At 36.7% G+C, this 22222-nt stretch overlaps 1 protein-coding gene across 3 annotated transcripts; it reads right to left on the bottom strand.

Annotated features, from left to right (window-relative positions):
- Positions 1-1597: 1597 nt before the first annotated feature.
- esr2a (estrogen receptor 2a) lies at positions 1598-21962 on the bottom strand. 3 transcript variants are annotated; one of them, XM_039693072.2, is made up of 11 exons: positions 21763-21960; positions 18495-18637; positions 15656-16155; positions 15401-15567; positions 13759-13875; positions 11762-12085; positions 9645-9783; positions 6864-6997; positions 4260-4443; positions 2545-2711; positions 1598-2364 (listed from the first exon to the last, which is right to left on the bottom strand). In XM_039693072.2, exons 3-11 carry the CDS (start codon positions 16108-16110, stop codon positions 2345-2347), a joined length of 1707 nt encoding a protein of 568 aa, XP_039549006.1. In that variant the 5' UTR covers positions 16111-16155; positions 18495-18637; positions 21763-21960; the 3' UTR covers positions 1598-2344. The 3 variants fall into 3 exon arrangements, with proteins under 3 accessions (XP_039549006.1, XP_039549007.1, XP_088974687.1); XM_039693073.2 differs by having other exon boundaries at positions 18499-18637; XM_089118561.1 differs by lacking the exons at positions 1598-2364; positions 4260-4443 and having other exon boundaries at positions 2551-2711; positions 21763-21962.
- Positions 21963-22222: the final 260 nt, after the last annotated feature.

Here is a 22222-nt window from a genome sequence, read left to right as displayed (position 1 = left end):
AGGGGTACCACTGTCGTTTTTTTTTTTCGGGTCGAATTTTTGAGTTTCCATATCTCAGCTCTGGAAGGGTCTAGAGCCTCCATTTTTGCATTTTTTCTCCATTTTTTCTCACTCTCGTTTTTTTTTTTTTTTGGGTCGAAATTTTGAGTTTCTCTGATCTACTTGAAACTCTGGATTCTGATAGAGGGCCATGGGACTTACACCTGAGTGTAAAAATGGAGGCTCTAGACCCTTCCACCACTGAGATATTGAGATATTTATAATGGCATAAATGCTACGTTGGATCTCAATATCTCCGCTCTGGAAGGGTCTAGAGCCTCCATTTTGGCACTCAGGTCTAAGTCTCATGGCCCTCTATCAGAATCCAGAGTTTCAAGAGGATTGGAGAAACTTATTTTTTCGCGCAAAAAAAAACAAAAAACGACAGGGGTAAGTAACACTGTCTGGGTTTTTTTGGGTTGAAATTTTGAGTTTCTCTGATCTTCTTGAAACTCTGAATTCTGATAGAGGGTCATGAGACTTAGACCTGAGTGCAAAAATGGAGGCTCTAGACCCTTCCAGAGCTGAGATATGGACATCCCACGTAGCATTTACGCCATTATAAAAATAGTGATTTCGCAGACAGTGAAATTTTGGGACGGCGCTTGGTACTACGGACCTCGGGGGGCCTCCTGAGTGCGGTAAAATAGTCTTTATCACGACAGGATCTTTAATTAAAATGTCTATCAAAAACACTATCTGAATCCCCATTCAGTAGATTGCCGGTGGGACTGATTCCAATTGCAGCATATTGAATGAACTGCGGAAAAACTGGTCCCGGTGGTCCCGGGACATTTGGTAAATATAGTAGGTTATTGGACAAATAGTGGGTTCGTGGGACGGGGGCGTGTCAGTGGGCGGGGGGGCCGGTCGCCGGACGCCCTGTGGAAGCGGTGGTCGGTCGGACGAATAGTGGGTTCGTGGGACGTTTCGAGGGTGGCTCCACCGTGGGGGCCTTTGCGGAACTGCCTCGGGGGTCCCGAAACTTCAGTCTCCTCCCGTCGGCCCCCCAGTGAGGCTTTCGGCCCAAGGACTGAATGGACCTTTTTTTCCGACCACTAGCTAGAGTTACTGGAAATCGAAATACAGTGACTTGCTGGCAACCGTCCTGCCAGTACTGTAAAAATACAAGAAAACACAGAATGCACACAGGAAATGACTCTAACATGAATGCATTGATTGATTCCTAGGTTTATTTTGTTTTGAATAAACAAATGTGCAATATAAAGGAAAAACCTTACGATTAAAGTTGTAATGTTATAATGTTCAAGTTTTTGTTCTAAAAAAGAAAGATGCACACAGAAAATGACTCTAATATGACCAGATTGACTGATTTGAATATATTTAGTTTGTTACAAACAATGTGCAATCTGTAAAACAAAAACCTCAAAATTATAGTTGAAATAGTATACTACTGGAATTGTTTTGACCTTGAGAAAAAGCTTAAAGTATAAACCAACAAATTTTATGTTTATTAATTTATTTCATGTTGGTACATTTTTGGGAAGTACACCTGTTTTGACCTGATGTCCATTGGAATGGACAAAAAAAATCACAATGAAAGCAATTATATAATTTTATTTTTTTCATTTGTTTTCATTTATAGAAACCTCATGAGCTGGGAAAATGTACTTTTATATTTTTCAGAAACTTGAAACATAATTCAGGTCTGAGGGGGTTAAGGTTAAGGCTCTTCTATTTCAGAGAAATTTTAAAGTGCAATATCAAAAATTTCGTGATCTTACAAACGGAAAGGTTTTCACAGTGGAACAAAATGGTGATCAATCTAGAAAATGTATAAATGTTTTGTACAAGGCCTTTATGGTGTTAAAGGGGTTTACTGGGTTTGGAGCAGGATGAAATAAGGCAGTTTTTTTTTTTTTCTTTAAACAATTTGTCAAAAATAAAGTGACAGAAAAAAAGCTTCGGACCAGAATTCAGTCTTTGCTCACACTGCACACAAATCTCTCTCATCGTCCATGCTGTCATTTTACAAGTGATGGAATCGGATGTGTTTTTTCTTCTTCTGAGAGTGTCGTCAATAGCTGCTCTATCTACAGCAGTTGCTATAGTGATGCTATAGGCATCATCGTGCTGCTGGTTTGTTTTATTTAACAGAAAGCTTATTTTATAGAAAGAGAAAAGATAAAGTACAAATTGGACACCATGTCCATCCTGTCTGAAAAAAAGAGAGAAAATATAGATTTCACATGAGAACATTCAAGACATCAGTGATGTTTTTCAATTTGTGAAATCCTATTCCACGCTTTTTGTGTAGCTGTTTTTGTTGTCCATCCTCCCGAAACTACAGATCATTCTTCAGCACTGGAGAGAAAGAAAAGTAATTTAATGGGATTTCTTTCTCCTTTTTTTTTTTTTTTTTGAAGGATTTTAGGAAAGATTTTAACTGGAAACTGACTGTAAACCAGGCATTTTCATCATTAAACAGTTTGTATGTATTTTCACAATCTGTGCATTATGTTGCACACTCTTTCTGGATCTCACCTGATAGAGTGGCCTCCTGGACGCCTGTGCTCTCTTTGGGAGCAGGACCGGAGTGAGACAGACGTGAGCCGTGCATGATATGAGCGTCCAGCATCTCCAGGAGCAGGTCATACAGAGGAACCATCTTCTTCATCTTCATGCAGTGCAGGTGGTCCATGCCTTTGTTACTACAGATGGTCAGTGGAAGATTTTGCACAGATCGAGAGTTACAAATGCACACGACACCACAGAGACTGGTTACAAGCTCAGCAGTTTAAGAGTCTTCTATACAGTCAAGCTAACCTTGAAAAAGCAGTTAGCTAAACTATAAGATACAGTGGGGCCAGAAAAGTATTTAGTCAGCCACTAATTGTCTAAGTTCTTCAACTTAGAATGATGAGATAGGTCTGTAATTTTTATCATAGGTACACTTCAAATCCACTTCAAATCCTTATGGTAGCCTTTGTTACTTTGGTCCCAGCTATCTGCAGGACATTCATCAGGTCCCTCCGTGTAGTTCTAGGATTTTTGCTCACCGTTCTCATGATCATCTTGAGATCTTGCGTGGAGCCCCAGATCGAGGGAGATTATCAGTGGTCTTGTATATTTTCTCACAATTGCTCGCACAGTTGATTTTTTTTTTCACACCAAGCTGCTTGCCTCTAATTGTAGATTCACTCTTCCCAGCCTGGTGCAGGTCTACAATTTTCTTCCTGGTGTTCGTCGACAGCTCTTAGGTCTTGGCCATGGTTGAGTTTGGAGTGTGACTGTTTGAGGCTGTGGACAGGTGTCTTTTATATAGATAACGGTTCAAACAGGTGCCAAAAATACAGGTAACAATTGGAGGAGAAAAGAGCTTCTTAAAGAAGAAGTTACAGGTCTGTGAGAGCCAGAAATCTTGCTGGTTTGTGGGTGACCAAATACTTATTTTCCACCAATATTTTTCAAATAAAATTCAAATGTGAAAAAAACAAATGTGATTTCCTAGATTTTTTTTTTCTCATTTTGTCTCTCATAGTTGAAGTGTACCTATGATGAAAATTACAGACCTCGCTCATTATTCTAAGTAGGAGAACTTGCACAATCAGTGGCTGACTAAATCCTTTTTGGCCCCACTGTACTTAAAGTAGTTCAATATAGTAAGCTAACCTTTTGTAAATGAGGATAGCTATATTTAAAACAGTAAGGCTCAAGTAGGTAACCAGATTAAAGCAAAAGTTAATGTGTTTTAAAATATATAATTATCAGATATCACTTAATCAGAGCTGTATTTCTCTAATTAGTAAGCAAATGCTGCATTTGTGACATGGTTCAAAAAGAGACTATTTATTTCCATCAACCATGTAAAAGAACTGATTCGCTACACTGATAATTGCTAGACAAATTAGCTATTGGAAAAGCTACTTTAAAAAACAGATGAACAACTGGGACATTGAGAAGTGTAGTTAAATAAGTAACATTGATACTTTTAGACAGCTATACCCCAAATTGAAAAAAAAAAAAAACACTCTTGTGAATAATTGATGTTTTAAGTGGTTTCAATTACAGCAGACATTGCAAATGCAAAAATAGCGAGTAGCCGAATGTGTCCAAATGAACTGTAATTGTACCGGTAATCACTTTTTTTTAGCAGACTTGGAGACATAAATGTTGCCGTATTCAGACAAATGACTTTGTATGAAGCCAGACCACAAGCCACCTTTTCTGAGAGAAAGCACTGCATTTATTGTTGGTACCTGAGGTGCCTTATGTGGGAGAGCAGCATGAGCAGATGGGCTAGTCTAGTGGAGCGCTGCTGAAAGCTCAGGCCAGTCTTCGAGATGGCCCATACCAAAGCATCCGTCACCGAGTCAAGCAGACACAGCAGCTTTGACCGCCTCTGGAGCTCCTCTCCTCCCTCCGACGAACTCAGACACATGTCTGCAATGACGCACAAGCGCAAGTTCACAGAGATTCAAGCCATGAAGAGAAATTTACAGCCATTTGAAATAATAGAGGGTTATACTCAAATAAGCATCCAATTGAACTAATATCCAATTCAAAAACAATGCAACATCTGGAGCGATCAAAAAATTGACAGAGGAGACAAAGTGAAGACAGCTGTTGGGGGCTTAGAATAAAGAGGTTTTAAAAAGATTTTACAGTGCGAGCGTTTTACTGGCCTTGCCAAGACACCCTTCAATTAAAGTGGGGATAGTTGTAACCTGAGTTACGAGCCAACACTATTTATTACAGCACTCTGAAGGCCAGACGTTTGTTTGGCCTTATGCCACTTGATAGAGACACAAGAGAGGAAAGGAAATGAAGGGGAGTATGATTGGTGCATGACACCAGCTAGAATCGAACCTGCTTTTGGAGCTTAAGTGCTAGGCCACAACATTAATTTATGAGCTGTGCAGGTAAACCTCACTCCCCAGCCATCAAGACTCTAGAGGCTGCGGCACCCGCCTTCCATACCACAAATGCCGGATCGAATCCTGCTCAAAGGATCCTGGTGCGAGTAGACCCAGAGGGGTTACATTGGTGCCGTGACCCGGATGGGATGAAGGTTTAGGGGGCCAGCAAGCAAGAGCTGTGTGATTAAACCTCACTCCCCTGGTCTCGAGAGACACAGTAGCGGCTGATGCTGGATGCTGTGGTCTTTAGCGTCCTTGTTAGCGCACCTGCCTCCCATACTGGAAACATCAGTTCGAATCCCATTCAGAGTGGTACGAGTGGAGGGATTACTTTGGTGCCGTGATCCAGATGGGAATGAGGTGTAACAGCGGCCAGCTAGTAAAGAGCTGTGCAGGTAAACCTCACTCCCCTGTCTTCAAGAGGCGCATTAGTGGCTGCGGTCTTTAAAGTCCTGTTAAGCGCGCCCACCTCCCATGCCAGAAACGTCGGTTTGAATCACAGCCGGAGCGATGCGAGTAGAAAAGGAGAGGTTTCATACACAGACCCAAAGGAATGCAGTTTGTTTAAGGATATGACAGCTGTTCATCATACAATTTTTTTTTTTTTTTTACATTACAATCCAATGCTAGTAGACAGAATTTATACATTTGCTTACATATTTCATTTTGCCAGCAGTTTTTTGTTGCTAAAAAAATCCACAATTACCAAATTATAAAACCATAATTTACAATTTTGGTTATCATGCAATATTTCTGTGATGAAAGGCTGTGTTTAACATTGTTAACTGATATATATAAAAAAATACAGTACTATTCACAATTTTGTCTCTATTCATACTTGAGTAGTGGAAATTTGTTAAAAGTATATCTATATTATTTTACTTTTCTTGTATCTTTTATATTGTTTTGTTCATATATTTGATTTATATTGTATATCTGTACTCATCCCGTTGTTAGAAGTGTATAAAATTTCTAGGCTCTGATTGGGTATTTCACATTTTAGTTCAGTCATTTTAGTTTGGAGATCGATATGATAGGCGAGAGGGGGCGGGAGGAGAGAGTGAGAAGGGAGGGAACGAAGAAGAGGAGATAGAAGGGAAAAAAACAACAACGATGACACAGAGTGTGAAGCAGTTAAGTTTTAAGTGTTCATTTTTGTTTTTACTAATTTTGCAGAAGTTAAAGTGTTGATATCCTACATTAGTTCATCGTGAGTGTGTGTAGTTTATACTCGCGAGTCGCAAATGTGGGTGCCGTGATGTGAAAGTGTTGAATATACTCCAAAGAGTTAATTGTGAGTAATGTAAAGTTATCTACTCTGATTTATAACTGGTTTTGGAGGTTCATTTCACAACTTGAGTTAATTTATCAAGTAAAAGGGAAACATTATTGAAATTTATTTTACTGATTTGTTTCTATTCAATTTCCTTACAATATACTATCACTAACGCTACATTAGTAACGGATCCAGGGCACTCTAGATATTGGTACGTATATAGTGTGCTAGACTTGTATTCAGCACGGATGCGTTAATTGATCAAAAGTGACAGTAAAGACATTTATAATCCCACAAAAGATTTCTATTTCAAATAAATGCTGTTGTTTCTAACCTTATTCTTCAAAGAATTTTTATGTTGATTTGCAAATATATGCAAAAAATTATGATAAAAGTTACTCATGGATTAATATAAAATATTGGGATTAAATATAATGGGTCCTATGAGGTATTATGTACCTCATGTGACAAATAAACGCAACTTTTAATATACAAGTAGCCTATAGTGAAAACTTAATGCTAGTCTCTATTTACTTCTAGCAGAAACATCTGAGATATTAGTTACAATGAGATCAAAACGTGCACATTCATTATCTAATAAAAAATACATTTGTTTTAGTAATGGATGTAGTATAAATCCTTGCACATTTCAAAAGAAGAGCACTTACTGGAGTTAAGGAGAATCATGGCTTTGAGACAAACGTACTCCTCTCTCTGTAATTTGAGTTCTCTGAATCTGGATGTGGCTGCCAGCAGCATATCGAAGATCTCCACAAACCCCTGCACACAGCTGCCTTCGTCCCTGCCGAGCACAAAGACCGTCATCAGTCTCACAAATAAGAAACACCTCATCAGAAACACGGGACCTAGCATCAATCTCCAACCTAACTAGCTGTATTCCAAAACCTGGCACCTACAGAAAGCACGAATGCTGAATTCTACACAAAGCGAAATGGCTGAGAGGTGCTACAATTGGACCTGCTGCAGTGAATGAGACCAGGACGGCGCTAACACTTCGTTAAAACTTGTGAGAACAGAGAATACAGATACAGCTACTTCAATTTCGCATTAAACCAGACCTTGTACCTAACTTCTACAAGTAACTATTATTTTAGGGAATTTGTATTTGTGTCAAATAATACTGAGTATCATTATCGACAGATGTAGTCAGAAAGAAAAGAAAAGGTTTTGTTTTTGGTTTTTTTTGATGTTGACATCATTCACCAAATCCAACTTATGGTTGGCTATGATACAATGAATTCCTTCTCCAAGCCCATGAAAATACAGTCAATGGCTGGCGTCAGATGCATATTTACAGCAAACCTACCCATGACTAGAACGGATTGAAAGAGTATAGTGTAAAGTCTGCAGAGCATCTGTAAGCCTGGCCACATTTCTTTCTGCATTACAACGTGAGTACACACCATATTAAGGGGGTACAAAGGGCAGCGGAGTAGAGGGGGCATTATAACAGACAAGCAGTGGTGAAAAGAGTACTAACGAATTGTACTTAAGACATAAAAAAAAAGTTTGGTTCCGCTTGGTTGTCATTAATGGGTCGGTAGGGATTTTTTTTATTTTCTCCAGTGGCAGCAAGGGATAGGAAGGAAATGAATATTATTATTTTTTTTTATTTTACTTTACAGTAGCGATGGATAGGCTACTCTATTTTTTCATAACTTGAGTACAAGTAGAAGTATTGAAAAATAATAAGACTCAAGTAAGAGTAAATAAGTAGTTTGCTTAAAGGAGTATCATATGTATCGAATTGAATAAAATAATATATTCTCACTCTGTGTTAAGAAGAAGCAACATGAAACCAGTATGGTTAACATTTTAAATAAAAATCTTTTTTCTTTTTTTTTCCCCAACTGAAAATGTACTGGGAGCCCACAGTTGCTCTAATAACAAACTACCCTTTCACGTCCATCTGATTGACAGATAAATCATGCAATCTTATTTCACTGTTGAGGAGGTTTTTTCAGCTTTGTACAAAGTTTGCTTCGTACATTTAGTTTACTTTATTGTTAAAGAGAGGGAGCTTTACCATTAATTGATCTGTGTGCATGTACCATATTTTAGACACAAATGTTGTTCTTGCTCTGTCCATGCAATAACTGTGTGCATTTTATGAGCCGAGTTTTTAATTTACTTAAACTGCTCAGTGCTCTGGTATTATACAGAATATGAACATAGCTCACTTGCATTCAGTGAAATATTGAAATGTTAGTGATACAGATTCAAAACACGAGCGCCGGTGATTGAATGTCAAAGTGCGGTTTGAACACCCCGCCTACTTTGTACTTTTGGTGAAAAATAAATGTAGCGAAGTTGAATACTTTACTTTTATTAAACTCAAGTAAAAATACCACAAATTAATTTTACGGAAAAAAAAAAGAAAAGAAAAAAATCGAAAAAATGTACTCATGTACTGTAATTCATTTCTTTCCACCTCTGCAGAGAAGTCATGGAAGAATCAGTTTCTGTCTTCCCACAGTTGTATTGGCAGCTCTCTATTTCCTACCACACCATGCATCACACTGTGACACATCTGAACACATCTGGCCAGAATGCTGATTTTATTTCACAGCTGTATTCTTGAGATGTTTCACTATTCTACAAAGCTTATGTTATGAATAAACAGTTCTTTATACAAAGCTTCTGCAGTATGAAATCACATACACACGTTACAATTTACATTACATCTTAAAAGTAAAAAAAACAACAAAAAAAAACATTAAAATTATCAAAAACATACATTCTTTGTATTGATGATGGTTTCAAATGGATTAAAAAAAGCGTTTGCACTATTTTAAATGTAATGAATATTAATATTATTATTCATTAATATTCATTGGTAATAAATTGTGGTGTAACAAGTAATAACATTTTCTTTTCAACTTGAATGTATGTAAGTGTAATTATCCATCTCAGTGATTATATTTTAAAAAAGGTATGTATACGATATAATTTCTTGTTTTGTTTTTTCTGCATGTTGGTCCCACACTATATGCAGACAAACGTTTTCAAATATTGATCATATTTTAGCAAAAGTGCTTAAAGTGATTTTATTATTATTATTATGTGTGAAGTGCATTTTTTGCATACACGTACTGGCAAAATGAATAGATTTAATAAAATAAAAGAGCTTCATGCAGTCAATTGACTTATTGTGTAGGTCTGCATGCTAACTATGACTAACCATGGCTAATGTGTTGAACCTTGACATGACAAGAAAGTTAACTGGTGCCTGTACAGAACACATAATCATTTACTTAAATCACCCATAAATGATTTCAGACTACACTGGCATACAGAACAAAAGGATAGCTGCATAAAAATACTGACCACCTAAACCATGTGATGAATTCAAGCACGGAGAGATGGATGTGCCTGTTCATAAATTAGGCAATGAGATAAACACAATTAACTCAGACTACTATAGTTACCTGCTGAGACTGAGGTCTGGAGAGAAGATGAGCTTTCCTGGGTGATTAACAGAGCGCCACATCAGTCCCAGCATCAGCACCTCTAACCAGCAGCACTCTAACAAATGCACCTGGTCAAAAAGACTGAGCTCCACAAAACCTGCGGGGAGAATTAAGCATGTGTTACCAACTGCACACACAACCAACAACAGTCATTAAACCCACAGCGATCAAACACAATCCATAGTTTACAGGTTGTATACAAAATTAGCGGAGTAGTTCATTTCAGCCGACAGTGCTTCCCTGTCAGAAAGTGACCGAGATAAGGCTTGTGTCCCCACATAAGCTGCTTATCCCTGGGGATCTGGGATAACTTGAAAAGAAGAGTCTGAGGGAAAGTTTACTGCCGTTCTCAAAATAAACAAACTGTTCATGTTCAGAATTAGAACATGATGATTCACTAATAAAAGACTGCCCATCTCAAAAGACAAATATTCATTAAAGTGATAAATCAGATCAGAAAACAGAAGACATCAAGTATATCAAAACAAAACAAGACCTCTCAATGCAGATTTCAGACTAATAAACTTGTGAATCACTTCCCTTTAACTACAGAGAAAAATATTATATAGTTTGGTGTATGGAAGGAAAATGTATATTTTAATGCTTTTGTCTTCACTCACAACACTTACATTTTTCCCACAAAAGTATTGCTTTCTCCCAAGAAACTGGGCTGGCTCACAAAAAAAAAAAAAAAAAAAAATCCCTCCCACCCCAGCTTTTATTAATTTATTTTTTTAATCACCAAATTTGTGGGAAAATAAGTTGTGTGAACAAATTTAAAATTTCTTGGGGGGATGCAATTAAATCATTGCAATATAATTTTTCACATAATTTATTTTCTGTATCATTATGTCCTTATTAAGCACGCTGACCCATTATACGTCAAGTTCACTTCAATTCAGAAATCCATCTACTTCAAAAACGGTTCATTTTAATCCATTTAATCCATCCACTACAGAAAGGGTTCTTCAAAGTTCAAAATAAAGATATTTTTGAAATCCTAAAACCTGAAAGAGAATTAACAATTTTGAGCCATGAATTTCTAAAGTTGCTTTTTATTATAGTGAGTTCTGATGAGTTAATGTTGTTGTGGCTAACATTACATGAGCAGAAGATTTGTTTAACAGCATACGAAGAGTTCAGATGCAAAAGCCTCTAAATGCCATTTGAAATTTTCTTCTTTAATGATGATTTTTATCAAACTTGTATATTTAAGTTCAGTAATTTCACTTAAATTGTTATTTAAGTGATATTACTGAACTTAAATATACAAGTTTGATAAAAATCATCATTAAAGAAGAAAATTTCAAATGGCATTTAGAGGCTTTTGCATCTGAACTCTTCATACAGTCATACCGTAATCAAATAGAATATAAAATTGTTGTGTGCTTTAAAAACATAAGCTGCTAACAAGTATACATGAGGATTAAGACGGCTGACGCATGAATTTCACATCATTTGTTTAGCATATAAGCTCACTTCCTTGTACTGCCCTGGCCTGCACTAACTCTAAAACAAGTGTTTCTAATCCATGTATTCTAGAATTGATTTTTGTTTTTTTTTTATTACCCACACAACCCTACAATGTTCAAACGGCTAAAAGCAGAACAAACATCCAGATTTATGTGCTTGACAAATAATATGAAATTCAGTGGACAACTGTTGTATATGTCATGCAGCAACTTTTAGAAACATTTTAAAAGCACAAAACGATTTCAAAATTCATGTTTGAACAGGGTATGATGTAATGCAATTTATTTGGAATATAAATGATAAATGACAAATTCTCAATATTAAGTAATATTAACCACATCCATTACTGTAGTGAACACATAAAATCCAAAACTGCTCTTCTAAAACCCATTAGATATTCCAGAGGGAATCCATAGTGAATCAGCCTTCCGGGTTTGGTCAAACTGAAACATGCTATGACCAAATACCCAAATTCCTAAATTCCATGTGGATTTGCAGTTTGTGTTATTGGAAAAGTTCTATGAACCAACAGAAATACGGTAACACGCTGAGTTGATGTTATAACTGAATCTGTTGTTCTTATAAATCTGGTTTACACTCACCTGGGACCTTCTTGGCCCAGCTGATCATGTGAACGAGCTCTTTGTCAGCCAGGTTGGTCAGTGACATCATGACGTTGGCCTCAGTAAATGGCTTCTTCATGTCTTTCATGAGGTAAATCTCAGGTGGCTCTGCATCCATGATGCGAGCGATTAGTTCTTCGGGGGTCAATGCCATGTTAACCACCTCATTTCCACTGAGGGGACATGGGACACTTTTCATCTCTTGAGATCTCGGGCCACTGGTTCTCATCCTGCCAGAGAATCGTGCCAGTCGCTTCTGCTGTGCTCCTCTTTGTTGGTAGCTGCCACGATCTCGCCGTAACCCTGTACAAAACACAAGGTAATTGCACCATTCATCTCTGCCTCATCTATGCTGTTGATTAGCAACTGACATGATAATAAAGGTGAAGTGTGTAATTGGTTTCATATTAAATAGTTATATTAAGTACAATCTACTATGTAGAGTCGTTCATTCATAGGTTGATTTACCCAAAGTGCAAACACTGTGAAAAAACATTGCTATGTTTGTTTGATAATCCTAACCAGTACAGCAACACTGCCGCAACCAATGGTGTGAATGTAGGCGGGATTGTGTGTTTGTACGACCAATGGTAGACAGAGGGAGTGTTCGGGAACATCCATTGCCTTTGCAATCACGTTAGGTGTCACTAGCAGTGCAGAAATAAGACACTTCCCCTTAAATTCCACATTTGGCTTGAAGGGTTAGTTCGGTATTTTACACTTATAGCCCTGTTTTAAGATCGCTTCTGATTAAATGGGTTAAGATTGAAATTTGGACAAATGCTGCCGTCCCGAGAATTTTAGGTTTCTGTGTTAGCAGTCAATGGAGTCAAGTCAAGTCGAGTCGGACAAAAACTACGATAAAACTCCTGACCACTCAATGAGTTTCACGTCTTTGTAAACTAAAGTTTAATGTTTTTTATGAATGATTGTTCCAGTGCACATAGACAACCATTGTGCGGGTGGGTGCTAACACAGAAACCTAAAATTCTCGGGACAGCAGCATTTGTCCAAATTCCAATCTTAACTGTTCTATTTCATCAGAAACAATCTTAAAAACAGGGCTTTAAGTGTAAAATACCGAGCTAACCCTTTAAACAAGAGGATCTCAACCAGGGGCCTGCAGGATTACTTAAAAGTATTTAAATTAATATAAAATATAAAAATATCTAAATTTAAATGCTATTTCTTTTTTACTTCCCTTCAGTAAATATTCTTTTTATTGTTTGATTTAATATATTAATATTCTCAGTTGCTGTTTGGGTTTTAGAAACAAGCAGAATTACAGCAGAAAAACTGGGGGCCATCAAAAATTTTGTTAGAAAATTGGGGGCAACAAAAATGAAAAAGTTGAGACCAAAAATATGGACGAGCAGAAGGCAAAGCTGCAAAAACAAATTACAAAACTGTGTATTTGATTTATGATGAAGTCTACAGAGCTCAAACCAAAAACATCTACCAGTAAGATAAGACACTTTACATCACTTTCTTTTCTAACCTTGAAGCGAAGCTGTAAAAGTACACTGCCCTAAAACAAAAATTACAAGAGTGGTCTCCACAGCAACACGAGGAAAAGCCCTCCGAGATATTCACCCAAGTCACAAACAGCTCTAAAGACAACATGCAAAGAACTAAGACGTTTTATCTTGATCTACCAGACCATTTACTGTTGTCTGGTTCAAAGTTGTGTGAAGTCGTATTTTTTGAAATCTTAAATCAAAGATTTATGTGTGATGACATGTATTTTTAGTATTATATCTGGGTTGTTTTGGTGCAACATTTGACCATCATCTACTTTATAAATAATCGATCACATTATCATTTAAATGCTGATGCATATCACAACTTCACGGCATGATAGCTGCTTATTATTGGAACAAAGTCAATGACTTTGGACATTCAGCACTCAGCAATCTCTCTCATTAAGTAGTTGGTAACTGTGTGGGTGTGTTAGAACAAAGGAGACAGCGCCCCACCACATTTCATCATTCCAACTTCATAACACTTCCGGAGTCGGCAGGCCTGGCAGCTTTTGCGGCGGTTCTTGTCGATGGTGCACTGGTTGGTGGCAGGGCAGATGTAGTCATTGTGTCCTGAGAAAATTAATCAGATGTTCCCTATTAGCCACAGAACATTTGTGTGTTCAAATCGTAACAAGCAATAAAAAACTGCTACAATTTTTAAAGGGCCGCAAAGTAAAGCAGAGTGGTCTTCTAGAGACATGAATATACTTAGCACAGCTGTGTACACAATTGGTTGTCTGGGACAAAAAAAATATACATTTTATAAGTCATTATATAAAAATATTTCACCACTGATGGTTAGAATTAATCACATAACCAATTACAATTCCAGAGTCATGTAATAAGATTGGCTAAATTAGCATTTCTGAAGGAAAAGATGGCTGTGAATGGGTCTATATGCACTGTGAAGATGGCTATGTATGGTTAAATATATGCAAGTAAGACAAGACCACTCACAATTCAGCATGCAAATAAATTTTAAAAAATCCAGGTCAAAACACTAATCAGACTGCAAATTCACGATGATGCAATCATCACTCTCAGTTACATTTTGAATGCTGAACATTCTATAAATGTATGTGGGAGATTTAAATCTGCGTATTTTTTTAAAATTAACCGGTATATACCAGAGAAAAGAATATATATATATATATATATATATATATATATATATATATATATATATACATACATACATACACAGTATATACATACAGTATATTCATACAGTATATATATATATATATATATATATATACATCGTATATATTTATATTTATTTACACTTGGATTACCCATCATCACTCACTTAGTCTTTAAAGGGTTAGTTCACCCAAAAATGAAAATGATGTAATTAATGACTCACCCTCATGTCATTCCAAACCCGTAAGACCTTTCGTTCATATTTGGAACACAGTTTAAGATATTTTAGATTTAGTTTGAGAGCACATTTGAAATGGAGGGACAGAAAGCTCTCGGACTAAATCTAAAATATCTTAAACTGAGTTCCGAAGATGAACGGAGGTCTTACAGACTTGAAACGACATGAGGGTGAGTCATTAATGACATAATCATTGATCATTTTTGGGTGAACTAACCCTTTAAAAACATTATAATTTAATAACACATCTCAAAATGAATACCCATTTTTTTAATACTGTAGATTATAATTTAGGATTGCCTGAATTAGCTTTTGTGTATTTTTACACACAAGTTTGCATTTAAAATGTTTTTAGCTTAGTTTTTAAGAGTATGATTTAATTAATTTTGACTAATTTAATTTTAAGATTAGCCATTTATCTGTTATTGACCATAACATGAAATTTATTGATATTAGTTTTTATTGTTTTGGATTAATTTAGATAAATGAATGACGCTAACACTATCTTCTTCTATTCTTCTAAATCTTCTGTACAGCCAAAACAAACTTTGTTGCACTATTAAAGCTGCTTGAAACAATCTTTAATGTAAATAAAGGTGACTTGACAAATTAATTTTTAAACCTGCTGTTTATTAGTTATGGTCAATAACTTGAAAATGATCATCAGATTACTAGGCCAAAAATGTGAACATCAGTGCAATGAGAGAGTGATACCTTGTATACTCCTCTTGAAGAAGGCTTTGCATCCTTCACACGACCACACGCCATAATGGTACCCAGAGGCGTAATCACTACAGACGGCACAGTAGTGCATGTCAGCTTTACCTCTTAAAGAGGTAGAAGTCTCCTCTGCATCTGCTACTCTCTTCACCAGCGGCTTTCTATAAAGGGGAGCGGACACATCTGAGCAGCTTTAAACAGTTTTACGTAACCTTCTGAATTCAAAAAAAGGTTTGTGCTTCCGCATACCTGTATTCCTCTTCACTGTGATCATGTGGTGTAAGTTCTGTCCAAGTCCCACCCGTTGGATGGTTTTGTTGAAGTCGAGTGTGTTGTTGATGCAATGCAAGTGACGAAACTTGGCTATGAGGTGGCCAAAAGAGGGTGGGGCTTAGTGACTGTCTCACTGATGAGCACTCGGACAGGGGCGATGTGCCGTAACCCAGCAGAGCGGGACTGTAGAAGGGCAGAGTGGTGAAGTCATGGCCGAGGTCTGTGTAGGGTGATTGGATGCAGACGGGATGGCTCTCCACCGGCAGGGATGGTGAGGAGGAGTTAAAGATAGGAGAGAGGATGTGACCCCCCACCCTGCTGGAGTCCACGTCCTGCAGCTGAAGCGGGCTTTCTCCCTCGGGATACTCGGACATGGTGAGGGCAGATGAGTTCAGCGCTGTCACATCATCAACAGGGGACTGTTGATGCATGTCATGTTGAACTCCTTAGTCATCAAAACTGAAACGCGACATAGCCTATTGCATAATTGACAAGAAGATTTTGGTTTAAGTTGAGAAATTCATTTAAAAAAAAAATGCACATATTATTCATTCTAAACTTAAAAAAAAAGTCTTTCTCTCCCCAAATGTTTGAATAGAGGCTTAACAATATATATCGTATCACCATATATACAATACAAAAATTAATTGTGGATGTATTGCGTATAGTTCACCCAAAATAAAAATGACTGTGTGAGAAAAAAAAATCAAGTTTATAGTGTCAGTACTACATTAAACTACTGTATTTAATGTTGAATATAATGTGTGATAATGCCAAATGTCTTGTTACCAGTAAAAAGTGTCCTACATTATTTTAAATACACTCACCTAAAGAATTATTAGGAACACCATACTAAGTTTGACTGCCTTTTACCTTCAGAACTGCCTTAATTCTACGTGGCATTGATTCACAAGGTGCTGACAGCATTCTTTAGAAATGTTGGCCCATATTGATAGGAAAGCATCTTGCAGTTGATGGAGATTTGTGGGATGCACATCCAGGGCACGAAGCTCCCGTTCCATCACATCCCAAAGGTGCTCTATTGGGTTGAGATCTGGTGACTGTGGGGGGCATTTTAGTTCAGTGAACTCATTGTCATGTTCAACAAACCAATTTGAAGCCATCAGAGGATGGGTACATGGTGGCCATAAAGGGAAGGACATGGATGGACAGAAACAAAGCTCAAGTAGGCCGTGGCATTTAAACAATGCCCAAATTGGCACTAAGGGGCTTAAAGTGTGCCAAGAAAACATCCCCCACACCATTACACCACCACCACCAGCCTGCACAGTGGTAACAAGGCATGATGGATCCATGTTCTCACTCTGTTAAGGCCAAATTCTGACTTTGTTGTGTCAGCAACAACACAACCTCTGTTGTTTTGTGGCTTCACAAAAGCTTTGCTGCATACCTCGGTTGCAACGAGTGGTTATTTCAGTCAAAGTTGCTCTTTTATCAGCTTGAATCAGTCGGCCCATTCTCCTCTGACCTCTAACATCAACAAGGCATTTTCACCCACAGGACTGCCGCATACTGGATGTTTTTCCCTTTTCACACCATTCTTTGTAAATCCTAGAAATGGTTTTGTGTGACAATCCCAGTTACTGAGAAGATTGTGAAATACTCAGACCGGCCCGTCTGGCACCAACAACCATGCCACGCTCAAAATTGCTTAAATCACCTTTCTTTCCCATTCTGACATTCAGTTTGGAGTTCAGGAGATTGTCTTGACCAGGACCACACCCCTAAATGCATTGAAGCAACTGCCATGTGATTGGTTGATAATTGCATTTATGAGAAATTGAACAGGTGTTCCTAATAATCCTTTAGGTGAGTTATATCTAGTCAGTGATAGAGTGCAAGCATATTCGTCGAAAATAATTCTGTTTTCAGCCTCAGAATCATGAATATTTTTATTCTGGTGTCACCATTGTCTTGTGCATTGGGTTATGATCACCAAGTTCAAGCATATTTAGTTCCACCCCCCAATGTAATAACAAATTTAGCATTTTAATAAGGAGTAAAAAAAAAATGTGTTAACCTTTTACTATATGTCTTAAAGTATTGAATAATATCGTACAGTGAGTTTAGTACACCCCAAGTTTGAACAGTAATATATTTCTTTTTATTAAGTTTCAACCATAAAAAAGGAGTTGTTGCGCAGTGGAAAGGGCCAAGACAGGATGCATCCTTAAGTTAATGATTACTGGCAAGTCATTCATAGTGCAAAGTGACAAGACTAGATTGAGGAGGATTAGACTATTACACACTGTGTTCCACCAAAAAACCAAAAAAGGAATTCAATTCCACTTTATATTAATATTTTTAACTCACTCTCATAACAAATGTAAAATGTGATCTGTCTACACATTCATATACATTCAGATGTATTTGGCAGATGCTTCTATCCAAGGTGAATTATGTTGCATTCAAGATATATATTTTATCTGTTCATGCATTCCCTGGATTGACCTCAACATTGCTATTGAGTGTTCTTCCGGGACGCTAATAAAACTGGTCTCACAACAATTTAATAGCTTGTGAACACTAAAAAAGCAGCTGCGTGTCTTGCATATTCAGTCAAATTAATTCAGCCTGTTGCATACAGCCCAGTGATGGTATGAATCTACAGAAGGTTGCATTCAAAGATCTACCTCAGGAATGTACATTTCTCTTACACATTCTATCCATTAAAATGAACCAAGGCATAATAAAGATACATTTCTATTTCTCTCAGCTCTTTGCACTGCTGTCTTTTTAATGACACATTTTAGTTCTTAATTTGAACACAGAAGTCTGTTAAAGTGACTCTTACCTACACAGTATTGTAGACTATTTGAGAGAGGCAGTTAGCCACACCGTCTCTCCAGACTGCCAACGTGAGTCTGCCGAGGACTTTTGAACCCTCGTTTCAGTGCAGACAGGCAGCTTGCCAAAACATATCCAGAGCACAAGTACCTGCAAAATGACAAAATGGAAATTATCTGATGATATACAAAGCAATTTTGTGAACATTAAACTTTTTTTTTATAAATAATTAAAACAATATTTTATCCATCCCTTTATTTTTATATTATTATTACAATAATTACGAATAAATAAATAATAATGTTATTATAGTATATTTAGCCTATTAAATGCTCCAGTAATACCTACCTTATTGTACACAGAGAAACGTTTTAAATGGTTTAACATTGCATTGTATGTATTTTACTGCAAAATATTGTCAAATATATATTACATGAATATTCTAAAATGTGAAACAGTAAATGGTGTGACATCACATATGATTGTATTTTATTTAAATGGTTGTGTTTGTTTTATATTTTGTTATCTATAATTTACATTCATTTTTTTTTCAGTGATACAGACAGTAACAAGCAATCCTGCAACAATGGAAACATATTTTTAAGGTGATATTTTGGCAACCACCACTGTCAGTGTTTTTTTTGTGTGTTTTTTTCTCGTTTTTGTGTAAAATTAACGGTGCATTTTTTTTACACTGCAGGTAGTGGTATCTCTTTAGGTATTTTTAATCTACTACATCCATTTAGTAACTTAAATTGTCACTGTGCACATGATTTTTTCAGACACTGTCAAATATCTCATTACCAATCTGTAAAGAACACTTACAGTAAAACACTCATTATGATAATGGGGAAACTATTCTTCAGATTAAAACTCAGTAACCTCCAATTCCTATAATTCATCCAATAGAAGGCTAAGAAAGACTTGGATAGAATGGAAGACAGAGAGAAGTAGGGGACTTGGAAAGCACAGACTGAGTCTGCCTGCATCAACTCAACTGACAACCAGTCTGGCATGATCCTCCATGCTCTTGAGGCAAAAGAGCGCCCGGCCACCGGCCAGCAGTGCATACCAAAAACAAAAGCCCAAGGCCATGGTGTGATCTCCCTTCTTCAGCTTCCCTCACTCCCTTCTCTGGCGGAAAACGGATAAGGGAAAGAAGGAGCGACGGAAACCATGCCCTGTGCAGGAGTGGTGGGAACCACCATTGAGCCTAATGCAAACCTTTAAGACTATCAACCTTTTCTAATAATACAGTGCACGTAAAACTGGAGCGCTATAGAATATTTTATAAAACGGATAGCTCCGATTCTTGATTCCGATTGGTTGAGCCATATTTGAAGCTGTTTGGTGAAGTACTCTACAATGATACAGTGACCTCATTACAATAAATATTTTTTATGGTCAAACCTTTTTATAAAAGCAATAAGCCCCGTGAGACCCTTAGCTTTTCTAAAACCACGTCTTCACAAGGCTTATTGTTTTAATAAGTTTCCCTGTAGTTTCAGCAGTAAAACATGGTGTTAGCCACAGCAGGGTTTGATTCCCAGGGAAAGCAAGAACTGATAAAACTAATCATCTGAATGCAAAGGTGCTTTGGATAAAATAATTTGCCAAATACATAAATCATAAACATACAATGCCATATTTATATTTAAGAATATTTTATGCAGACGTTTTGTGAATTTCATTTCATAGATGTGAATTAGGTAGAGCTGCTTTGACTAGACCATAGTCACAGCGCAAAATGATGCATCTGGTAGGGATTTTTTTTCTTCAGTGCTACAAACTATAATCGTAATTACTGGAAATCTCAGCAGAGAGGCAGCAGCCCCATCTATTTTTCATGATTTTGTCCATCTGTAAGATAATTGTTGATTTACTGGCAACACAGAATTATGTATATTTATTGAATTTATTCATGTATTTATTTTATTTATCATGTAAATACAAAAAAAAACACTTTTTTCAAGGCAAAAGAAAAAAAAAAGAGATTTCATTATTTTACATTCAGTCATTTTACTTCTATTCCTTACTGCTGGAGTTCACATGATAAATGTTGTCCAGTTTAAAGGGAAAGCTAAAATGGCCTATATAATTGAGAGTGGATAAAAGGAAACTGTAAAGAGCCTATTTGGCACAATCTGCCTGTTATTAAACTATCCTACTGACAGTCTTCAGCCGGTTAAAGTCACATAAAAGTAGATGTATTACTGTCACTGATGGATAGACCCGTGTCTTTGCCACAGACTAAAAACTAAAGTTGACTAAAGTTGTATTACTGTAGTGTACAACAAAAGTTTTATTAGAATTTTGCATATTAAATGTCACCGCTTGCTGAGGTCACAACAATGTCATAGCTCACTGACATCATTGCTGACTTTTAGTTTTAAAAGTGATTTATTAGTCCATTTGACTAGTGGTTTAAGTGTAGCAAAAATGCAGCAGCTCATTAATGGGGCCCATACAGTAAATCATACTGTAGGTAAACTATTTCCAGCGGTTTCCTTGACTGTTTTGAATTTTTGCCTCATTCATTTAGTTTTAAAAGTGATTTATTAGTCCATTTGACTAGTGGGTTAAGTGTAGCAAAAACGCAGCAGGTCATCATTAATGGGGCCCATTCAGTACTTAAATCATACTGTAGGTAAACTATTTCCAGCAGTTTTCTTGACTGTTTTGAATTTTAGCCTCATTCATTTAAAAAAACCCACATAATTTTAATCAATGGTATTAAATATACTAAATTCTACATTTTAAATTTTTATTTTATTTATTTATTTATTTTTTTGATAAATTAACTACGGGTAGCTATAGGCTATTCATGTTTTAAGATGTATACTGTCAGATAATTCAGATTAAGGACTTGATCACCTTTATTGTGTCAATTTTTTTTATCATGATTAATTATCACAGTTCAGTTTAAAACAGTTCTCGTTTATCTACTAGACAAATTTAAAACCAGTCAATTTTCTTTATGTCATACAGACAGTATGTGCATGTAATATCGTACAGCTTACTTTAATGCATTGTTAACCTCTACTAAGCGTTAACTTAGACCTTTCATCCTCATGCCGAGTAAAAGTAAATGAATTTGACGTTCTGCATTATTCCAATCATTAACCTGTTTACGTCGTTTCTGTCTGAAAAGTGCACACGTAAACAAATGTAGCCTACTTTAAGCGACCACATGCGCTGAATGAAATGAAATGGTAACGTTAAGTGGAATTTTACGCACAATGCTACAAATGGACGCTGGAAGACAGTGAGCCTACCTGTTGCAATCGATGTCAACAGATGGTCCACTGTAAGGCTTGAAGTCGATAATTATCCCAGACGAGAACAATATTGCTTGATTTGATCGCTGGTAAAAGCATTTGGAAGGGAAAACGGCCCGTCTTTTGATGAGCTGTCAGGAGGATACATGTTAAAGTGTGCTCTGGTCAGCTTGTCTCTGAACGCTCGTACTTATGAGTCTGTACGTCATTGACCACACCCGCCTGAATCACCTCCTGCTTTTCAACATCTGCTTTTCAAGCGCTCAGAAACAACTACAACGTATGAACCTGATGAACATGATCATTGTTTATTTGTTTTCTACACTTAACAGCTGGAGCTTTCCTGTTGTGCAAAATACCATATATATATATATATATGGTATATATATATTTGGTATATATATATATATATATATATATATATATATATATATATATCTGGTATATATATTTGGTA

This window comes from Pimephales promelas, chromosome 13 (genome assembly GCF_988280905.1).
Source record: "Pimephales promelas chromosome 13, fPimPro1.hap1.1, whole genome shotgun sequence".
In the NCBI taxonomy this organism is placed as follows: domain Eukaryota; kingdom Metazoa; phylum Chordata; class Actinopteri; order Cypriniformes; family Leuciscidae; genus Pimephales; species Pimephales promelas.
Note: the sequence above shows the minus strand (reverse complement) of the source record. Positions and strands in the feature narration are given on the sequence as shown.

Bases quoted from the DNA above. Each gene is read 5' to 3' on its own strand.
- esr2a (XM_039693072.2), bottom strand. From the start codon at position 16,110: ATGCATCAACAGTCCCCTGTTGATGATGTGACAGCGCTGAACTCATCT. The intron at 13,876-15,400 runs GTATCACTCTCT...TAATTTTCTCAG, and splicing joins CTTCAAGAGGAGTATACAAG to GACACAATGACTACATCTGC. The intron at 4,444-6,863 runs GTAAGTGCTCTT...GCGTCATTGCAG, and splicing joins CATGATTCTCCTTAACTCCA to ACATGTGTCTGAGTTCGTCG.